The 24,564-nt window shown below is 33.3% G+C and overlaps 1 protein-coding gene across 1 annotated transcript in view; it reads left to right on the top strand.

The window, feature by feature from the left end:
* The window catches only part of HTR2C (5-hydroxytryptamine receptor 2C), a 258,300-nt gene that overhangs the window by 209,217 nt on the left and 24,519 nt on the right, over positions 1-24,564 (top strand). Inside the window, exon 5 of the mRNA XM_030835721.2 lies at positions 7,865-8,065. Within this exon, the coding sequence (XP_030691581.1) occupies positions 7,865-8,065 (201 nt within the window). The remainder of the gene's footprint in view (positions 1-7,864; positions 8,066-24,564) is intronic.

The raw sequence follows: 24,564 nt of genomic DNA, 5'->3' as shown, positions 1-24,564 counted from the left end.
CCCACTTAGAGAAGTTCCTTTAGCATTTGTTGGACAGCTGGTTTGGTGGTGCTGAGTTCTCTTAGCTTTTGCTTGTCTGTAAAGCTTTTGATTTCTCTGTTGAATCTGAGTGAGATCCTTGCTGGGTAGAGTAATCTTGGTTGTAGTTTCTTCCCTTTCATAATTTTACATATATCGTGCCACTCCCTTCTGGCTTGCAGCACTTCTGCTGAGAAATCAGCATTAACCTTATGGGAGTTCCCTTATACGTTATTTGTCGTTTTTCCCTTGTTGTTTTTAATAATTTTTCTTTGTCTTTATTTTTGTCAATTTGATTACTTTGTGTCTTGGCATATTTCTCTTTGGGTTTATCCTGCCTGGGACTCTCTGTGCTTCCTCGACTTGGGTGGTTATTTCCTTTCCCATGTTAGGGAAATTTTCAACTGTAAACTCTTCAAATATTTTCTCAGGTCCTTTCTCTCTCTCTTCTCCTTCTGGGACCCCTATGATGTGAATGTTGGTAGGTTTATTGTCCCAGAGGTCTCTTAAGCTATCTTCATTTCTTTTCTTTTTTCTTTATTCTGTTCTGTGGAAGTGAATACCAGCATTCTGTTTTCCAGGTCACTTAACCATTCTTCTGCCTCATTTATTCTGCTATTGATTCCTTCTAGTGTATTTTTCATTTCAGTTATTGTATTGTTCACCTCTGTTTGTTTGTTCTTTAATTCTTCTAGTTGTTTGTTCTTTAATTCTTCTAGGTGTTTGTTCTTTAATTCTTCTAGGTCTTTGTTAAACATTTCTTGCATTTCTCGATCTTTGCCTCCATTCTTTTTTCCAAGGTCCTGGATCATCTTCACTATCATTATTCTGAATTCTTTTTTTGGAAGGTTGCCTATCTCCATTTGATTTAGTTGTTTTTCTGGGGTTTTATCTTGTTCTTTCATCTGGTACATAGTCTTCGGCCTTTTCATTTTGTCTATCTTTCTGTGAATGTGGTTTTCAATCCACAGGCTGCAGGACTGTAGTTCTTCTTGCTTCTGCTGTCTGCTTTCAGGGGTGCACGTATCTTTTTGATTTATCGTTTTCTCCAGGTATATGCCCCAGATTGGGATTGCTGGAACATATGGTAGTTCCATTTTTAGTTTTTTGAGGAACCTCCATATTGTTCTCCATAGTGGTTGTACCAATTTACATTCCCACCAGCAGTGTGGGAGGGTTCCCTTTTCTCCACATCCTCTCCAGCATTTATTATGTGTAGACATTTTGATGATGGCCATTCTGACCTGTGTGTAGTTTTGATTTGCATTTCTCTAATAATTAGTGATGTTGAGCATCTTTTCATGAGTTTCTTGGCCATCTGTATGTCTCCCTGGAGAAATGTCTATTTAGGTCTTGTGCCCATTTTTTGATTGGGTTGTTTGTTTTATTGATATTGAGCTGTATGTGCTGTTTGTATATTTTTTTTACAAGTTTTCTTTCTTTCTGAAGAACTTCCTTAAAAATTTTTAAAGTAAGTCTCCTAGCAACCAATCTCTTAGTTTCCCCTCCTATGAAAATCTCTTTCTTTCACATTCATTCTCTGAAGGTATTTTCACTGGATATAAAATTCTGAATTGTGATTATACTGCCTTCTGGCCTCTGATGAAAGAGTTATTTTTCTCAGCTGCTTAAAAAGTTTTTTCTTTATCTTTTGTTTTCACCAGATTATTATGTGTCTAGGCATGATCTTATTTGAGTTTAACCATTTGGGTTCTGCAGAACTTCTTAAATCTGTAAATTTATTTTTCATCAAATATGGAATATTTTAGTTATTTCTTCAAATAGTTTGTTTCTGTATCAGTCTCTCCTCTCCTCAGATTCCAATGGCACAAATGTTAGATGCATACATATGTCCCATAGGTCCCTACTATGTTCATTTATTTTTAATTTTTTCTCATTCTTGTTCAGTTTGGATAATTTCTATTGATCTGCATTTGGTTTTAATGACTCTTCATCTACCATATCCATTCTTCTATTGAGCCCACCTGGTGAGTTTTTTCCTTCAGATATCTTCTGCAGCTCTAAACTCCTCATTTGGCTCTTTTCATAAGTTCTATGTCTTATTCGAGAAGTCCTCTTTCTGTTAATTTCAACAACATCCACCGTTTCTTCACTGAATATGGTTATGGGAGCTGCTTCAAAGGCTTTGTAAAGACTGTACTGTCCAATTTTAAAATTTAATGTAATTGAAATGTAGTTAATGCATTACTGATTACAATAATTGCTGTTGGTTTTTGTAAGTTATCAAATTTAAGGGGATTCCCTTTATCTCTATATAATTAAAGTTTTAGTTAGGAATGGCTCCTGTATTTTATCAAGTTATTCTTAAAATCTATTAAAAGATCATAAAAGTTCTTTACAGATGATAATATAAGGGATTATATTGGTAGATTTTTATAATATTAAATTACCATTGCATTCCTGGAATAAGTTTTGTTTTAATGTAATATATTTTTCATTTTACTCTTTGCTGGATTCTATTTGTGAGTATTTTGTTTGTAATTTTGAATCTATATCAATGAATGCTATTTGTCTCTAGTATTATTCTTTCAGTATTTTGTAAGTTTTGATATTGACACTGTATTATTTTATGAAATGAATTAGAGAATTTTTAAAGCTTTTTTGTGGTTATTCATCCTTTCATATATGTTAACTTAAAGACATCAATTATAACTTCTTTATTTCCATTCTAGCTTTGGGATGGCTTTACAGTCCAACATTTCCACATTCCTCAATTATATTATCAGAATATTGGAAAATTATTTTTTCTGTGATGGGATTATAATTTTCAGGGTGAGGTTATTCCTTTATACACTTAACAAATATTTTTTGAGTGCCTACTTTGTGCAAGGCAAAACTTGTCTCCATTATTTCATAGAAATAAAGCCCTTGTATTTTTTCATTTGCACAAATGAACTGAAATTTTACAGTGTCTATTATTCAGTCTTTGCCATTATTGTCAATATTGGTGGGGATGCCTGTGATTTTTGGAGTTACTAAGGCTGACGTAATCTGTGAATGAATAAATGAATGACTGAATGTAGGAAAATGTCTTATGAAACACTGCACAATTTTTACCTCTGAAAACAAGATTTAATCTCATTCAACTAATTGACCTCCCCCATGGAAATTATGCTATATGGCCTTTTTGCTATGCAACTTCCACAAAACTTTTCACATATTTCTTGTCTGGAATGTGCCTGATCACATAAATTTATCTAAAGAAAATACACTTTAATTCCATTGAGACAACTAGAAAAATCCATTTGTCTTCTTAACAAGACAAATATGAAAACTAAATTCTAAATATTTTGAATTAACAGGTCTGTAGTGAAATCCAGGAAGGAATATATTTAATAAGAATCTTAGGGGATAATTGTGATCAGCCATAATTGTACATATTGTATGTTTCAAAGTAGACTTCTTGAAAACCCTGTACAAGGAATATTGTCCTCTATTATAAAAGCAATTGAATTTATTATTCAATAAGAAATAGTGTATGGTGATAGGAGGTACCTTAGTGTTCAGGAAAAAGTGTCAGATTTGGAGCAAAATTCTTTACTCACACTGTAGACTTGAACAAGTCTGAAACTTTGAGACACATTTTCCTCACACTGTGGGATAACAGAACTGACACTACAGAATTTTTTGTGTTGTATGGAATATAACTAAAAATGAAGTACCTAACTAACACTGTGCTTGGTATATGACAGGTACTGTACAATAGCTATTGCCATTTTTGCCATTATTAAATATGCAACTGCTGAGAAATGACCAGATAGTGTATTGACTTTGCAGAGTGGACATGTATCCTCATGAGGCTATATATTGGCATATGGTGAAGTTGGGTTTAGAGTGAGGTTATGATCTGTTGAGAGGGATGTATTCTTTTATACATTTAACAAATATTTATTTAGTGCCTACTTTGTGCCATGCATTGACCTAAGCATTATGAATAAAACAGTAGAAAAATAAAACAGATAACAATATTGACCCAATGCATCTTATATTCCAGTGGTTATGGCAACAAAGTTTTCCACATAATGGCAGTGAGGTAATACTTGTGTATTTGAAACACAATTTGAAAAATAATTTTTGAATGTCAAACAGTTCGAGAATACCCAAACCCTCAACACAATCAACTTCTAGATGGATACAATCTGAGGAGATTACAAGATAATGATGAACAGAAATGGACATTCATAAGCATTTTTGTTTAGAAGAATTTTAAATAATGTCTTTGATTTCTTTGTTGTGCTCCTTGAATTCCAATGGTTGTTAGTTACACCTCTGCAGATAAAAACTATTAACTCTATTAACTCTAAACATAATACAAAAACAACTATCTAAAGGTACTGGAGAAAAACCTAAAACAGAAAGATTCTGGAGGGTCTCAAGACTTGGAAGAAGAGAACAGCACTGGTTGAGTTTCCAAATTTCATGACTTACAGTCGAAGAGGAAGATGCAGTCTATGTCAGGTCAAGTGCCTAAACCTCCAAAAAATCTGCAGTTATTGTAGCCCAAAGAAACTGAGGACAGAGTTTGAGGAAATCTCAAAGCTGAAAGTTGAGGGAGCATATAGGAAAGGGTAGAGATAGAGGGAACCATAGATTCTTCTCTGGGGAACCATAAACTTGGCTTAAATCTCTAGCTAACCTCTGAACCATACATGTCTGGGGCAAAATCAAATTTCCTGAGTTGCCAAATTATAAAATTCAAAATATTCAAGTTTCATCAAAGGTAAGAGGAATGCAAATAAACTAGAAAGTATGGCCCATTCACAGGAAAAAAAAATTAATAGAAAATGATCCTGAGGAAGCCTAGGCATTAGACTTACTAGACAAAGACTTTAAATCAACTCTCTCAAAAATGCTCAGATAGCCAAAGGAAACCATGGACAAAGAACTAAAGGAAACCAGAATTTGTCTCAACAAATCAAGAATAGCAATAAAGGGATATAAATTATAAAAAGAAATCAAATAGAAATTTGGGGGATGAAATGTACAAAAATTCAATTAAAAATTTACTAGACCAATTCAACTGCAGAATTGAGCAGAAAGAAGAAGAATTAAGGAACTTGGAGATAGGTCAATTTAGATTATCCAGTTTGAGGAGAAGAAAGAAAAAAATGAAGAAAAATGAACAGCACCTGAGAGAAACAAGATACTATAAAGTTTACTAAGCTCAATGAATGCTAAGCATATATTACTCCAAGAGATCCACACCAAGACATTATGGTCAAAATTACAAAGGATCTTTAAAAAATTCATAATGAATTTTCTTTAGAAACCATGGAGGTCAGAAGGCAGTGGGATGACATATTTAAAGTGCTCAACAGGGGCTTTCCTGGTGGCACAGTGGTTAAGAATCTGCCTGCCAATGCAGGGGACATGGGTTCAAGCACTGGCCCGGGAATATCCCACATGCCACAGAGCAACTAAGCCCGTGCACCCCAACTACTGAGCCTGTGCTCTAGAGCCCAAGAGCCACAACTACTGAGCCTGCGTGCCTAGAGCCCATGCTCTGCAACAAGAGAAGCCACCACAATGAGAAGCCCGCACACCACAACTAGAGAAAGCCCGCATGCAGCAAAGAAGACCCAGCGCAGCCAAAAATAAATAAATTGGAAAAAATAAATAAATAAACAAAAATAAATAAATAAAGTGTTCAACAGCAACAACAACAATTCTGTCAACCAAGAATTCTGCATATGGCAAAACTCTAAACTATCCTTCAAAAAATGGAGAAATTGAGATCTAAGGCACAGTAAAGTCAACAAAGTTGATAAACCTTTAGCTAGAAATACTAAGAAAAAAAGAGAGAGAAGACACAAATTTCTAAAATTATAAATGAAAGCGGGGAAGGGCATTATTACTGACCTTACAGAAATTAAAAGGATTATAAAAGAATAAATGAATAATTGTACTCCAACAAATCACATAACCTAAATAAAATGGACAAATGACAAATTCCTAAAGGCATGCAAGCTACTAAAAGTGACTCAAGGGACTTCCCTGGTGGCACAGTGGTTAAGAATCCACCTGCCAATACAGGGGACTCGGGTTCGAGCCCTGATCTGGGAAGATCCCACATGCTGCGGAGCAGCTAAATCCATGCGCCACAATTACTGAGCCTGTGCTCTAGAGTCCACGAGCCACAATTACTGAGTCTGCGTGCCACAACTACTGAAGTTCGTGTGCCTAGAGCCCATGCTCCACAACAAAGAGTAGCCCCCATTCGCTGCAACTAGAGAAAGCCTGTGCGCAGCAATGAAGACCCAACACAGCCAAAATAAATAAATTAAATAAATTAATTTTTTTTAAGTGACTCAAGAAGAAATAAAGACTCTGATTAGACTTTATAACAAGTAAAGACATTGCATCAGTAATCAAAAAACCTTCCAACAAGACAAGTCCTGGACCAGATGGCTTCACTGGTCAAATTTTATCCATTATTTAAAGAAGAACTAATACGAATACTTTTCAAACTCCTACAAAATAAAAGATTAGGGAACATTTGTAACTCATTCTATGAGACCAGCATTATCCAGATACCAAAGCCAGATAATGACATCACAGGAAAAGACAATTATAGACCAATATCACTTATGAATATAGATGCAAAAATCCTCAACAAAATGCTAGCAAACTAAATTCGGCATCATATTATACACCGTGACCAAGTATGACTTATCCCAAGAATGAAAGGTGGTTCAGCACATAAAAAATCAATTAATGCAATGCATCACATTAATAGAATGAAGGTAAGAAAACCACGTGATCATCTCAAATTATGTAGAAAAAGCATTTAACAAAATCTCTCTTTCATCATTAAAAACACAGAACATACTAGGAATAAAAGGAAACTTCCTCAACATGATAAAAGGCATGTATGAAAAACCCACAGCTAACATATCCTATTCAATAATGAAATAATGAAAGATTATTCTTTAAGATAAGGAGAAAGACAAGATATCTGCTTTCACTACTTATATTCAACATTGTACTGGAAATTCTATCTAGAGAAATCAAGTGAAAGAAAAATAAAGGCAGAGGAAAATTGGAAAAGAAAAAATAAAATTACCTCTCTTTGCAGATGATGTGATCTTACATATGGAATACCCTAAAGAACCCACACACAAAAATATAGATCTAATAAATGAATTCAGCAGAGTTGAAGGTTTCAAGATTAATACATGAAAATTAGGTATAGTTCTAAACAAGAGCAATGAGCAATCCATAAAGGAAATTAAGAAAAGTTCATTTATGAGAGCATGCAAAAAAATTTCAACTGATAAGAGCATCAGCCATAGAAAAGAATGAAGTACTGATAGAAGCTACAAAATGGATGAACCTCAAAAAGAAAGAAACCAGACACAAAAGGTCGCCTATTGTATGATTCCACTTACATAAAATAACCAGATTAGCTAAATTCAAGAGACAAAAGGCAGATAAGAAATTGTCAGGGGCTGGGGGCGGTGGCGAAAATGGAGAGTGACTGCCTAATGGGTAGTGGTTTCCTTTTGCAATGATGAAATGTTTTGGAACCAGAAAAAGGTGATGGTTGCATAATGTTGTGAATGGACTAAATGCCTCTAGATTGTACACTTTAAAGTGATTAATTTTATAATATGTAAATTTTATCCCAATAAAAAATAATGTATGTAACACTGAATGCATTATCATCATCATCGTCATATCATTACTATGGAAAACAATGTTTACCAAATTTTACTTTCTTTTATAAACTTAGATAATGAGAAGAAAAAATACGTAGACTAAATTTAAAACTACAGTTGGTATAATTTACATAACATGTTCTTGTCTTCTCTCTGTTCTCTTTCAGATTATGTCTGGCCATTACCTAGATATTTGTGCCCCGTCTGGATTTCTTTAGATGTTTTATTTTCTACAGCGTCCATCATGCACCTCTGCGCTATTTCGCTGGATCGGTATGTAGCAATACGTAATCCTATTGAGCATAGCCGTTTCAATTCACGGACTAAGGCCATCATGAAGATTGCTATTGTTTGGGCAATTTCTTTAGGTAATTAACTTTCTTGGCCAGTAGAATTGCAGCGGCTATGCTCAATACTTTCGGATTATGTACTGTGAACAACGTACAGACGTCGACTGGTAACATTTGCGTTTAATCGGGATTCTTCTATTTAATAATTATTCTTAACCTATTTATCTGATATTTAGGTTAACAATAATGTAAGAAATGTAAAGTATATAAATATGCAAATGTAAAGTTTCCATTTATCCTGCTAAATTATTTTATGTGTCAAAAATGCCAATGAATTCTGCAACACAGACACATAACCTTTGAGATAATTAAAACGATTTGAAGATGACAAAGATACATGGTAAAATCTAAATTTTTAAAATGCAGCTTTTAAATCTTAGAAGAGATCAATCTATCCCAGAATATTAATCTTAATATTTTTATTCTAATTCTATATCTTCAGTGGAAAACTTTATAGTGCAAGATGAATCTTCACAAAGTAAACATGTCAAAATTTATGCTGTTAATCAACCTAAAATATACTATTTCCCCTTCACTTTTAAATATCTCCTTGAATTCTGGTTATACAGAAACAAAAACATCTATTGGTTTCTTTAAAGATTTCGGGGAGGTTAAAGGGAGAGAAATGATCATCTTACTGCTTTTATTTAAAATATTCATGCTCAACAATACTAATATTCAAGTCACAAAATTTAACCAATTGGAATATAAGGGATTTTACAATCCATATTTTCCTTTTTTTTCTCCTCCAGTTGGAACGTACATTTAGTGTCTCATTAAATAATTCCTCTTCAAAGTTATGTTTCTGTAAAAGATTCTGATAAATTTTACATCAAGATATCTTTACTGATATCATCTAAAGATCTTGACTCTGGGTTCATTGATAAAATAAATTTAAGTTTTAAGATTGTTCTATTATAGGTGAATGCGCACACACACACACACACACACACACACACACACACACACACCCCTTCAGATAAAAAACAATGAAATTTCTCCAAGAAAAAAAGTGAATCTATATACACAATTTGACCTACATATTCAAGGACTTATACATTTTACCCTCTCCATCATCAAGACCTTCTCTAGAAAGATGCCAGTTCTTACAGCGCTTACAAAGGAAATACACAGCTAAATTAAATCAGAATATTAAAAGCATCACCTTCTAACAATTGCAGACTGGGTAATTTGGACTGACTCTTGTGCTAAATACAACAAAAATATGGGGAAAATACTATAAGCATTGAGAAGCTAATAAGAAAATCTACAAACAATAAATGCTGGAGAGGGTGTGCAGAAAAGGGAACCCTCTTGCACTGTTGGTGGGAATGTAACTTGATAGAGCCACTATGGAGAACAGTATGGAGGTTCCTTAAAGAAATAAAAATAAAACTACCATACGACCCAGCAATCCCACTACTGGGCATACACCCTAAGAAAACCATAATTCAAAAAGAGTCATGTACAACAATGTTCATTGCAGCTCTATTTACAATAGCCAGGACATGGAAACAACCTAAGTGTCCATCGACAGATGAATGGATAAAGAAGATGTGGCACATATATATAATGGAATACTACTCAGCCATGAAAAGAAATGAAAATGAATTATTTGTAGTGAGGTGGATGGACCTAGAGTCTGTCATATAGAGTGAAGTAAGTCAGCAAGAGAAAAACAAATACCGTATGCTAACACATATATATAGAATCTAAAAAAAAAATGGTTCTGAAGAACTTAGGGGCAGGGCAGGAATAAAGACGCAGACGTAGAGAATGGACTTGAGGACACGGGGAGGGGGAAGGGTAAGTTGGGACAAAGTGAGAGAGTGGCATGGACATATATACACTACCAAATGTAAAATAGATAGCTAGTGGGAAACAGCCACATAGCACAGGGAGATCAGCTCTGTGCTTTGTGACCACCTAGAGGGGTGGGATAGGGAGGGTGGGAGGAAGACACAAGAGGGAGAAGATATGGGGATATATGCATATGTATAGTTGATTCACTTTGTTATAAAGCAGAAACTAACACACCATTGTAAAGTGATTATACTCCAATAAAGATGTTAAAAAAAAATATAGTGAGACATCCATAAAAAGACAGAAATCCAGGAAAAATGATTATGACTTTTGGGTCACGTCTGCTAATGAGGCATTTGCAAACCTGAAGATGTGATGACAGGTTGAGAAGCTCATTCAAGTCTCACGAGCCTGGCAAGGGTCAACGAACTTGGGCTTAGTTTGGGATCCCAAAGGACTGTACACTAGAAGTAAGGATGAAGAAGGGTTAAACCACCCTTGGCATGGAGTTCAGGCCTGGTTCAAGCCACTCATCTAAGTAAAATAATCTTGAGCCTGGAAATTGGATTAAGGTGATTTCATAGTCTTCACCTTTCCAATTTTCTTGGTATAAACAAAAAAATCCTTATCATCCTAGGCTTCAAATGACTTCTTTCAATAATTTTCAATTCCTGTAACTGAAATACAATGATAAACAGACACATGAAGAAACAAGACAAATGAACTAGATATAACACAATAAAAGATAATACAAATGAACCCACAGGCACTCAAGATAGTTGAATTACCTGACATAGACTTTAAACAACTATTTGTAGTGTGAACATGGAAATTACAAGCTGAACTTACATATTTCAGCAAGAAACTGCAAGCTGTAAAGGGTGACATTTAAGATATAAGAAACAACGAGAAAACCTGGAGCTCAAACATATGAAAACCTTAGAACTCAAAGACAGATTAGACATGGCTAAAGAGAGCATTACCGGAGGTCAGTCAGAAGAAACTGTGATGAATGAAGCAAGGAAAATCAGAAGGATATAAAAGAGAAAATAAGAAGATAATGGACGTACAGTACAAAGTGAGAAGAATTCCATAAGGTGAGAAAAGAATGGCAGAAAAGCAATATTTGAAGAAATAATGGCTTTTCAAATTGATGAAAAACACCAATTCTCTCATTTAAAGAGCTCAACAAGTCTCAAGCAGAATGAATAAAAAACAATCAACATTTAGACCCATCATTGTGACATTGCAGAAGAAGAGAAAACATATATCAACCTTAAAAAAAAAAGATCAAGTTAGTTCAGTAGAGCAACGATAAGATGGATGAATGCCTTCTCAACAGCAACAGTGAAAACTAGAAGATATTAAAATGATAGTGTCAGTGTGCTGATGAAAAGTGAATGCTGGGACTTCCTGGGCAGTCCAGTGGTTAAGACTCACACTTGCACTGCAGAGGGCGCATGTTCGATCCCTGGTCTGGGAACTAGGATCCCACATGGCACAGGGAGTGGTGAAAAAAAAATTTTTTTTAAGTGAATGCTAAATTAGAATCATATATTCAGCAAAATTATACCTCAAGAATCAAAGTGAAATAAAGACATTATCAAGCAAAAACTAAGAGAACGTGACAAAAGCAGTCTCCTGCTTAACAAAATACTAAAGGGTGTTCTTCAAACAAAGGAAAATGGCCACAAAAGGAAGGTTGGAGATGCAGGAAGCAATTAAGTGCAATGAAAATGGTAAATGTGTAGTTAAATATAAATAAACATTGACTGTATAAAACAATAATGATAATGTCTTATGGCATTCAGTATATTAATGGAACTAAAATGCACAAAACAATAGCATATAAGAACAGAGGGTTGAAAGTAAACTTTTATCATTGTCCAGGAGAAAAATAAAAATGATATTTAGTATTAAGCTTTGATGAATAAAGTATAACTGTCTATTCAACGGTAATCACTAATAGAAAGGAAACGTTTACCTTCCAAATTTTTAGAAGAATATTAGAGAATAATATAACAAATCCAAAAGGAGGCAATAAGAGATAAAAAATAGTAACACAGATCAGGTGGGAAAATAGAAAATAGAAACACATACTAAGATGGCAAAATTAAAACCAAATATATCCATAATTATATTAATTGTAAATGGGACTAAATATTCTAAGACTGTCAGATAAGATTTGAAAAAATAATCCAACTATGTGTTTATAAGACACATATATATCATAAGGAAAGTAAGGGATTAAAAAGGTACTCCACACAAACACTAACCAACAGAAAGATTGTATAGCTATAGTAGTAATCTATCAGAATAGATTTTTCAGCAAAATCAATTATTTTAAAGAAAGAAGGTTACTTCATGATTATGAAGGAGTTAATTCATTTGGAAGACACAGAATAATGAATGTATGTATATAATATTATGGCCTCAACATTACTAAATTAAACATGGACAGAATTGTAAGGACAAATAGGCAAGTCTACAATAATGGTGTAAAATTTTAACACACCCTTTTCAGTGATTGTATGAGGACAATGAAAAAAGCTGAACTCATGGACAAGTGAAAATACATATTCCTATCATTTGCATAAGAAATATTTATCATAATTGACCATATATTCGGCCATAAATTAATTCTCAATAAATTTCAAGTGTTGGAATCATAAAGTAATTCAAATTCAAATGAAATAGAAATGTTTACCAAAAGGTAACTAGAAAAATCTACATATATTTGGAAATTAAGAAATTATTTTCCAATAAACTATGACCCAATGGATTTAGAATCCACTGATGACTCTTCTCTGAACCATTTATTATTATGTGATTGTAAACTAATGATTTTTTCTCACTTTATTATTCTTTCTTCCTTTATTAGTTGGCATTGTACTGTAAGGAAGGTTTTCCCTCCCACTTTGTTATTCATTTATTCATATTAGTAAATACTCTTGAATTCTTTTGTAATCAATATAACTTAATTCATTACTGTCCTTAATTATTTTGACGCTCAAATTGTCCCAGATTTGTCCAATAGCTCCTTTTGTTATGTCCCATCAGCACATTAAGCACTTTCTTACTTTCTGTCGTTGATTTTGCCAGATTTACCCTTTATTTTCCATGTCCCAGTGCTGAAATCAGTTATTTCATACAAGGAACCCTTGGGTTTTTTTAGTGGTCAGAGGTTTTACAAACAGATATGGTATCTAGGTACACTCATTGCTATATCTATGCCTTTAATTCCAATCCAGTAACACAGGATTCTTCTGCTACCTCCCCAATTCCTTGTTATTCCTCACCTTTCTCACAATGAGTAACCTGATCCTCAAAACCATCAAGATATTTATTTAATATTTATATTTTCTAAATCCTACAATATGAAAATTCATTTCAGAATTGCTATCCTCATACCACTAAATAAATAAAATGCTATGTTTAAAATTGTATTGCAATTGGTTTTTTTTGGTTTTTTGGTTTTTTTTTTTTTTTTTTGCCTTTAGAATGTTTCCCACTGAGGTTATATGTCAAAGCATTCTGTTCAAAATATTACAATTAATATGTATATTTTCTTCTGTGTGGTTCTGTTACCAATTCTTTAAAGTTAGGGATTTTTTTGGTTTCTGTATGCATTCAGTATTGATTTACCCTACCTTGCTGCCTTTATTTTTTAATATGTAAGACCTTAATATTATGTTCCAAAGTATGCAAATAGTATACTCAGAGAAGTGTCACTCTTTCTTCTCTCCCTTGGTTAACCCATTCAATAATTTCTAGACTACACTTCGAAGTTTATTTTTTCAAAAAACTATATATATTCTTGTTTCTCCTTTCTTAGATAAAAGATAAAATACTACATACATGTTAACACTTTGCTGTTCTTTACTTTGTAATATGTCCTGGGAATCCCTCTCTATCCATTCATAGTAAGATGGTAGATGTAAACCCAAATATCATGTAAATGACCTAAACACTCTGTTTAAAAGCCAAATTCCTTTTTTAAATGCTCATTAGTACTGCATTTTATAAATATATTGTAATTTATTTAACCAGTCTCCTGTGTAGTATGAGCGTTTGTTTCTAATATTTTGTAATTACCAATAATTCCACCAGAAATAATCATTCTCTCACTCTGTGTGTGTGTTTCATATTTTTGAAAGTTTAATTTCACCAAAAATTCCTCTTTCAGTCTTTCATAATGAAGTAAGATATTAGCTGTAGGGCTTCCCTGGTGGCACAGTGGTTGAGAGTCTGCCTGCTGATGCAAGGGACATGGGTTCATGCCCCGGTCCAGGAAGATCCCACATGCTGCGGAAGATGTTAGCTGTAGGTGTTTTACAGATGTCCTCTATGAGGTTGAGAAAGTTCCCTTCTATTTTTTGTATGGTCACTATTTTATCATAAAAACACATTGCATTTTGTCCTTTATTCTATTAATATCACGTTACATTGATAGATTTTCACATGCTGATACAACCTTGCATTCTTTGGATAAATTCCCCTGGGTCTTGATGTATACTTATTTTTATATGTTGCTGGATTTGGTTGGCTAGTATGTTGTTGAGGATTTTTGTACTTATATTAAGAAAAAGTACTGGTCTGTGGTTTTTCTTTTTATATGACATCTTTGTCTTTTTTTTGGTATCAGGAGTAATACCAGCCCCATAAAATGAGATGGGAAATATTCTTTCTTTTTCTATTTTTTGGAAGAGTTTTTGAACGATTGGTGTTAATTCTTTAGATATTTGATAGAATTCACCAGTGAAGCCATTTGGGCCTGAGCAGTACTTAGTGGAGTTTTTTTAATGTCAAATGGAATCTCTTTACTGTAACAGGTCTATTCATATTTTCTTTTTCTTTGTGAATTAGTCTCCATAGCTTGTGTATTTTTTTTTAATTCATGTATTTCCATACAAATTGTAAAGTTTTTGTTCTAATTCTGTGAAAAATGCCTTGGTAATTTGATAGGTATTGCATTGAATCTGTAGATTGCTTTGGGTAGTATAGTCATTTTGACAATTTTGATTCTTCCAATCCAAGAACATGGTATATCTCTGCATCGACCCCAAATAGCCAAAGCAATCTTGAGAAAGAAAAATGGAACTGGAGGAATCAGGCTCCCTGACTTCAGACTATACTACAAAGCTACAGTAATCAAAACAGCATGGTATTGGCAGAAAAACAGACATACAGATCAATGGAACAGAATAGAGAGTCCAGAAATAAACCCACACACCTATGGTCAACTAATCTATGACAAAGGAGGTAAGAATATACAATGTAGAAAAGACAGTCTCTTCAGTAAGTGGTGCTGGGAAAACTGGAGAGCTACATGTAAAAGAATGAAATTAGAACATTCCCTAAGACCATACACAAAAATAAACTCAAAATGGATTAAAAGCCTAACTGTAAGGCCAGATACTATAAAACTCTTAGCATAGGCAGAACACTCTCTGACATAAATTGCAGCAATATCTTTTTTGATCCATCTCCTAAAGAAAATAAAATCAAAAGTAAATAAATGGGACCTAATTAAACTTAAAAGCTTTTGCACAGAAAAGGAAACCATAAACAAAACAAAAAGACAACCCATAGAATGGGAGAGGATATTGGCAAATGAAGCGACTGACAAGGGATTAATCTCCAAAATATACAAATAGCTCATGCAGCTCAATATCAAAAAAACAAACAACCCCGTCCAAAAATGGGTGGAAGATCTAAATAGACATTTCTCCAATAAAGACATACAGGTAGCCAAAAAGTACATGAAAAGATGCTCAACATCACTAATTATTAGAGAAATGCAAATCAAAACTACAATGAGGTATCATGTTACACCAGTCAGACTGGCCATCATAAAAAAATCTAAAAACAATAAATGCTGGAGAGGGTGTTGAGAAAAGGGAACCTTCCTACACTGTTGGTGGGAATGTAAATTGGTACAACCATTATGGAGAACAGTATAGAGGTTCCCTAAAATACAAAAAATAGAGCTACCATATGATCCAGCAATCCCACTCTTGGGCATATATCTGGAGAAAACAATAATTCAAAAGGATACATCCACCCCAATGTTCATCACAGCACTATTTACAATAGCCAAGACATGGAAGCAACCTAAATGTCCATTGGCAGAGGAGTGGATAAAGAAGATGTGGTACATATATACAATGGAAAATTACTCAGCCATAAAAAAGAATGAAATAATTCCATTTGGAGCAACATGGCTGGACCTAGAGATTATCTTACTGAGTGAAGTAAGTCAGACAGAGAAAGACAAATATCATATGATATCACTTATATGTGGATTCTAAAAAAAAAATGGTACAAATTTTGAATGAAAGAATGAGAATAAGGCAAGTTCAAATTCCACAAAACACTGTTCTTATGGAAGTAGAGCTTTCTTCTTGAATAAATACTCCCCGAATTACTGAAAGACTTTGGCATATTTCTGGAGTTCTGATAGGTTGATTTTGACAATATTTTCCAGTGTTCTCATTGTTTTTATAGATAAGAGCATTTTTATGTCTTTATCACCATTTCCACTAATGTCACCTTCAGTTGTATCATCATTCTTTACTTTAACCTCCTTTTGTCTTTATAATTAAGCTAGGTTTCTTATAGATAAAATATAGTTGTCTTGTTTATTTATCTAATCTTGCAATCTCCACTGCTCATATTTATATCTTTTATATATAATGTGATTATTGGTATAGTTGGGTTTAAAACTAATCTTTTGCTGTTTATTATTTGTCCCTTTTTTATTGTTGTTATTTTCTGTCTTTTTTTTTTTCTTATTCTTTTTTCAATACTCAATCACCTCAGGGTCTCTTTCATTAACTCTTTCATCTTCAGTTACTGCTTCAATGTTCTTTGCATATCTAGTACTTTTAATTGTATGCCCAGCATTGCGGGTATTATATTATAAAAGCCCTTGATTTTGTCATCTTTCTCTCGTAAGTGTTAAATTTTATTCTAACTGAAAGTTAAATTATCAGCATATCACCTGGATACTGTATTAGATTCCTAGCGCATAGCCTTACTTCAGTCCCAACTAAAGGCCCTGAGTATTTTCCAAAGACGGTCCACTATGCGTATATGATCTCTAAAATCTCAACTTTGCTTTCCAGTCTTCCAGTGTCTGCTATATGCTAGGACCCCAAGAGGCTTACCTAGGTCATTTGCATCTCAGGAGTTGGCCAAAATCATGAGAAGAAATTTTATGCAAGTTTCAGAGAATCCCCTGTGTGTCTGTCCATTCTCTCCTGGCATAACACCCAAATTTAAGTCTCCATTCAGCTCTGAAATGTTATTTATGTCTCAACTTCCCAGCAAAAGTGCTACACTTTGACTGGGCTCTATTTCCTTAAAACAAAGTTTCAGAATTGCTCATCAGGAGGAAGCTTGTGTAAATGGGAGCTCAAACATGGGCTTCCTGTCTCTTAAAGATTGTAGCTTTGCACTTTAGCTTATCCAGTAAATAGAAACAATTGTATAATGTATTTGGTGCAGCCTTGTTTTTTGTTGCCAAGATATAATTTACATACAATAAAATGTACAGATCTTTATGCATAGTGATTGATGAGTAAGAAAAAATGATAATTTCTATGTAACCATCAGAAATAAAACAAGATTTAAAGTAATTCTACCGCTCAATAATTGTCCCCATTCACTTTCCAGGCAATACACCTGTAATGGGACAACCATTGTTCTTTATTACTAATATTTAGTTTTAACTTTCCCAGATATTCAAATAAATGAAAATAAACATTGCATTCTTTTATGTGTCTATCATCTTTTTTCAATATAGTGATTTTGAGATACATCCATTTTGTTGCGCTTATCATTAACTTGCTCTTTTTTATTGCTAAGTAACTATCATTGCATGAATATACTACCAGTTGTTTATTCAATTATCTCCAGATGGATATTTACATTATTTTCAGTTTGGGACTATTAGGAATAAAATTGGTATGAGAATTATTTTTCAAAGTCTATTTTAGTTTCTCTGTTTTTATTTCTCTTGGGTAAATACTTAGGAATGGAATTGCTGGGTCAAAACAAAGTTGTAGGTTTATCTTTATTTAGAAGAAACAAACAAACAAACTACCAAACCAGTTTTCAAAGTGGCAGTACTACTCTGTATTCCCACCAGCAACATATGTGAGTTCTAGTTGATCCATGATTTCATTGCCACTTGGTAATGCCAGTTTTTATTATTTTTTTAGCTAATTGTAGACTTACAGAAAAGCTGCAGAATAGCACAGAGAGTCCCCTTACATCCCTCATCCTACTTCACTGAATATTAACATTTTGTATACCCATAGTACAATGATCAAAAACAGGAAATCATCATGTCGTACAGTATTATTAACTAAAGTACAGATTTTGTTCAAATTTCACAACATTTTCTGCTAGTGTCCATTATTTGTTTTTATACCTTATTCAGGATTTCACATTGTATTTAGTTGCATTGAGCAGCTTCAGCTGCATCCAACAAATTCTGATAAATTCTCTTTTCATTTTTATTCGGTTCCAAATATTTTCTAATTTTCCTTGTTATGGCTTCTTAGATACACCCATCATATAAAAGTGGACATTTAATTTCCAAATATATGGGGGGGTTAAGTATCTTTTGATATTAATTTCTCATTTTGATATTAATTTCTAATTTAAATGCTTTCTTCTCTGCAATCACCCTCTGTGTTTTTTTCAGTCTTTTAACTTTATTGACGCTTTCAATAGCTAAGTCAAAGATCTCTCTTGGTAAATGTCACATTGCACTTGAAAATATGTGGGTTACTTCCAAATACCTTTTGATAGTGATTTCTAACAAAATTCCACAGTAATAAGAGAACAGACCCTGTATGATATCAATACCTTTAGACTGTGAAATTTTTGCACCTTGTTTTATGTCCCTGGATATGTTCCAGTGTGTCCTGGTTTATAGTCTATAGGCACTTGAATAGAATTTGTATCTTGCTGTTGTGTGAAAGTTGTATAAATCTTAATTATGTTGAATTGGTTCATAGTGCTTTTCAGGTCTACTATATCCTTCTACTTTTCTATTCATCCTATTAATTTTTGAGAGTTTGATATTGAAACTCCAACTAAAAGTCTTAATTTATCTACTTCTCCTTTCAATTCTGTTGATTTTGCTTCATGTATTTTGGAACTGTGTTATTAGGTGCATATATTTTTTTAAATTATTATATCATCCTGCTATATTAACCCATTTTTAGTTATGCAATCTCCCTCTTTGCCTCTAATACTAATCATATTATTAAGTATATGTTATCTGAAATTAATATGTACTATAGTGTTTTATGCATATCATTTCATGTAGTATATATTTCAATTCTTTACTTTCAACTTATATGTATGTTCATAATCAAAATATATCTCATGTTAGCAGCAAAAAATTTAATCTCTCTTTTCTTTTTAAAACTTTTTATTCAATCTGATTACCTTTAACTTTTGATTAGAGGGTTTAGTCAATTTACATTTAATGTGATTATTGATATTGCTTTTGGCATTTGTTTTCTATTCATCTTTTATCTTTATTGTTGCTCCATTCCACCTTTCTGTTTACTTTTTTCTTATCATGATATAGTTAATATGCCTAAAATTTACCATTTTAAGTGTACAACTCAATAGTTTTTAGTGTATTCACAAGGTTGTACAACCATCACCATTATTTAATTATAGAGCATCTTCATGACACCAAAAAAAAAGTATTTAAAAGAGTCATTTCCCAATCCCTCTCACCCCAGACCTTAGAAATCACTAATTTACTTTTTATTTCTATGGATTGGCCTACTCTGGACATTTTCTATAAATAGAGTCATACAATATGTGACCTTCTCTATCTGCCTTCTTTCAAACATCATAATGTTTTTCAATTCTTCCTTGTTGTAGCATACATTAGTACTTCGTTTACCTTTTTCCTTTCTTTGTTAGATTTTAGCAGTTGATTGAGAAATAATTCAGATGTAATTCACCTAGTTAAAGTATACAATTCAATGTTTTTTAATATTTCATAGATGTGTGCAACCATCACCTCTATTAGTTTTAAAACACTTCTGTCACCACAAAAAAAAAAAAACTTATAAGTATCACCACCCCTACCTACCCATCCCCCATGACTAGGCAAGAACTAATCAATTACCTGTCTCTATAGGTGTGCCTACTCTGGCAATAGATGGGATATCATGTAGTTATGATCATATAATATGTGGTCTTATGTGACTGGCTTTTTCACTCAGTAATCTTTTAAGTGTGAATAAGATTCTGTTGTATGTATATACCACCACTTATTTTTTCACTCTTCTGCTGATGGGCATTTGGGTTATTTCCAGTCTTTTTTAATCATGAATAATGCTGCTGTGAACATTCACGGAGCAATTTTTCTTTGAACACCTGTTTTTAAATCTCTTGCGTATATAACTAAGGAATTCCTTGATCACATTGTAACTGCCAAATTATTTCCAAAGCTGATGTACCATTTTAAATTCCCATCACCCTTATAGGACTCCAATTTCTTCACATTGTTACCTACATTTTTTGCTGTTTATATATATGATTATACCTGTCCTAGTATGTATAAAGTGGTATCTCATTGTGATTTTGATTTGCACTTCCTTAATAGCTAATGATGACGAACATATTTTCATGTACATATTGGTCATTTGTATATCTTCTTTGGAAAGATACATATTCATATCATTTGCCCAATTTTAATTGAGTTTTCTATCTGTTACTATTGAATTGCAAGCATTTTCATATATTCTGGATGAAAGACACACAGAAGACATATGACTTCTAAGTATTTTCTACCACTGTGTGAGTTGTCCTTTCACTTTCTTGATGGCATCATTTGCAGTACAAAAGTTTTTAATTTTGATGAAGCTCAATTTATCTATTTTTCTCTTGTTGCTTGTGCTCTTAGTGTCACATTTAGTAAAACATTCTTAACACTAGAATTATAAGGGTGTATCCCTATGTTTTCTTCTAAAAGTTGTATAATTTTTACCTGTTACATTTAGGTCTTTGATTCATTTTGAGTTAATTTTTGTAAATGGTGAAAGGTAAGGATCCAACTTCCTCCTTCTGTATGTTGACATCCAGTTATCCCAGCACCATTTAAAAAGACTATTCTTTCCCTCTCGAATGGTTGTCTTAGTTTTTACAGGCTATTGTAACAAAATACCATAAACTAAGTGGCTTATAAACGAAAAAATATTTATTTCTCACAGTTCTGGAGGCTGGGACATCCAAGATCATGGCACTGACAGATTGGGTGTCTGGTGAAGTCCCACTTCCTAGATGGCCATCTTTTCACTATGACCTCACATCTCAGAAAGGCAAGGGAGCTTTATCTAGCCTCTTTTATAGGGCACTAATATCATTCATGAGCACTCTGCTTTCGTGACTTAATCATTTCCCAAAAGCCCCACCTCCTAATAGCACCTTGGGGGTTAGGATGTCAACATATGAAGTTTGAGAGGGACACAATCATTCAGACCATAGCAATGGTCCTGGCACCTTTGTTGAAAATTAGCTGATTATGGATACATAGGTCTACTTGAGCACTCTCAATTCTATTCTGTATGTCTATTTTTACGTCTGTACCACATGGTCTTGATTATCATTATTTTGTAGTAAGTTTTAAAATCAGAAAGTGTGAGTTCTCATACTATGTTCTATTTCAAAATTATTTTGGTTATTCTGGGTCCTTTGCAATTCCATGTGAATTTTAGAATTGGCTTGTCAATTTCTACATACAAAGAAGTCAGCTGGGATGCTGAAAGGAATTGCGTTGACTCTTTTGATCACTTTGGAGAGTACTGCCATCTCAACAATTTTAAATCTTCTAATCCATAGACATATGCTTTTTTCCATTCATTTAAATTCTTTACTTTCATTCAACAGTTTTGTACTCTTCAATTTAAAAGTTTTAGATTTCCTTTGTTAAATTTATTCCTAAGTACTTTATTCTTTTCAGTGCTATTATAAATTGCATTGGGTTTTTTCTTTGAATTTTATTTTATTTTTTTATACAACAGGTTCTTATTAGTTATCTATTTTATACATATTAGTGTATATACATCAAGCCCAGTCTCCCAGTTCATCCCACCAACTGCTCCCTGCCCGCTTTCTCCCCTTGGTTGCATTGTTTACTTAATTTCATTTATTGGATTGTTCATTGCTAGTGTATAGAAATATAATTGAATACCAAAATAATAGCACACTGAATGTGGCAACATTTTAAAAAATTACATACCATGATCAAGCAGAATTTATCCCAGATATGAAAGATTGATTTAACCTCAATAGAATAAAAACAAAAAACACATGATCATCTCAATATATGCATAAATAGCATTTGAAAAAGAAATGTCCATTTTTTAAAATTGAAATATTATCGATGTATAAAATTGTTTAAGATGCACAGCATGTTGGTTTGATACATTTATATATTGCAGTATGATTGCCACTATAGTGTTAGCTAACACCTCTATCACATCATATAACAGTCATTACTTTTTTCGTTTTAAGAACAATTAAGATCTAGTCTCTTAGCTACTTTGAAGTTTATAATAGAGTATTGTTGACTATAATCACAATGCTGTATGTTAGCTCTCCAGGACATATGTAGCTACTAGCTCCCAGTCTGTACCTTTAAAAAACATATCCCCAATTCCCTCACCCACCAGCCTCTGGTAACCACCATTCTGCTCTCTGTTTTTACAGGTTTGGCTTTTTTAGATCCCACATATAAGTGACATGATATAATATTTGTCTTTCTCTGTCTTACTTACCTCACTTAGCTTAAAGCCTTCAAGGTCCATCCATGTTGTTGCAAATGGCAGGATTTCCTTCTTTCTCATGGCTTAATAATACTCCATTATATCATATATATCATCCATTGATGGACAAGACACACAAGTTGTTCTCATTTTTTGGCTATTGTGAATAATACAAAAATAAACACTGTAGTGAATATATCTCTTTAAAATCCTGTTTTCATTTCCTTTGGATATATATACCCAGAAGGGGAATTGCTGGATCACATGACAGTTCTATTTTGAATTATTTGAACAACTTCCATATTGTTTTCCATAGTGGCTGCAACAATTTAAATTTCCTCCAACAATGTGCAAGAGTTCTCTTTTCACCACATCCTCTCCAACACTTATTATCTATTGTCTTCTTGATGATAGCCATTCTAACAAGTGTGAGGTGATATCTTATTTTGTGGTTTTTTTTAATATATATTTATTTATTAGGTTGCACCTGGTCTTAGTTGTGGCAGGTGGACTCCTTAGTTGTGTCTCCAGGGCTCCTTAGTTGTGGCTCACCAGCTCCCTGGTTGTGGCATGAGAACTCTTAGTTGCAGCATGCATGTGGGATCTAGTTCCCTGACCAGGGATTGAACCCGGGAACCCTGCATTGGGGGCACGGAGTGTTATCCACTGCACCACCAGGGAAGTCCCTCTTATTGTGGTTTTGATTTACATTTTCCTGATGATTAGTAATGCTGAACATCTTTTTATGTACCTAATGGCTATTTATATGCCTTTTTTTGAAAAAAAAAAAGTCTACTTGGTTCCTGAGCCCATTTTTTATTGCGTTATTTGTTTTTATAAAATTCAGTTGTATGAGTTCTTTATATATTTTGAATATTAACCCCTTATCTGATATATTGTTTGCAAATATTCTCTCCCATTTCACAGGTTGCCTTTTCATTTTATGATTTATTTTTTGCTGTGCAGAATCTTTTTTTAGTTTGATGTAATCCTAGTTGTTGATTTTAGCTTTTGTTGTTTGTGTTTTTGGTATCATATCAAAAAAATTATTGCCCAGTCCAATGTCAAGGAGCTTCTTCCTCCTTTTCTTCTAGGAGTTTTATGGTATCAAGTCTTATGTTTAAGTCTTTAATTCACTTCTAGTTAACTTTTTGATTGATGTAAGATAGGGGTGCAATTTTATTTTTCTGCATGTGGTTATGCAATTTTTCCAACACTATTTGTTGAAGAGACTATCCTTTCCCCATTGAGTGTTCTTGGCTCCACATCAAATATTAGTTGACCATATATGTAGGAGTTAATTTGGGGGCTTTCTATCCTGTTCCATTGGTCTATGTGTCTATTTTTATGCCAGTACCATACCATTTAAATTACTTTGCAGTATATCTTGAAGTGTGATGTCTCCAGTTCTGTTCTTCTTTCTCATGATTCTTTGGCTATTTAGGGCCTTTTGTGGATCCATACAAATTTTAGGATTGCTTTTTCTATTTATGTGAGAAATGCCAATGGAATTGTATAGGGATTACATTGAATCTATAAATGGGTTTGGTAGTATGGACATTTTAGCAATATTAATTCTTCCAATCCATGAACATGGGGTAACTTTCCATTTGTTTGTGTCCTTTTAAATTTCTTTCATCAAGGTCTTATAGTTTATATTGAACACATCTTTCACTTACTTGATTAAATTTATTCCTAAGTATTTTATTGTTTTTGAAGCTATTGTGAATGGGATAGTTTTCTTTATTTCTTTTTCAGATGTTTTGTTGTTTGTGTATAGAAATGCAATTGATTTCTTTTTTTTCCCCTCTTTTTTGGATTTCCTTCCCATTTAGGTCACCACAGAGCACTGAGTAGAGTTCCCTGTGCTATACAGGAGGTTCTCATTAGTTATCTAGTTTATACATA

The sequence above is a fragment of the Globicephala melas genome, chromosome X, assembly GCF_963455315.2.
Source record: "Globicephala melas chromosome X, mGloMel1.2, whole genome shotgun sequence".
Taxonomy (NCBI): Eukaryota; Metazoa; Chordata; class Mammalia; order Artiodactyla; family Delphinidae; genus Globicephala; species Globicephala melas.
This window is presented reverse-complemented; position numbering and strand designations above follow the sequence as displayed.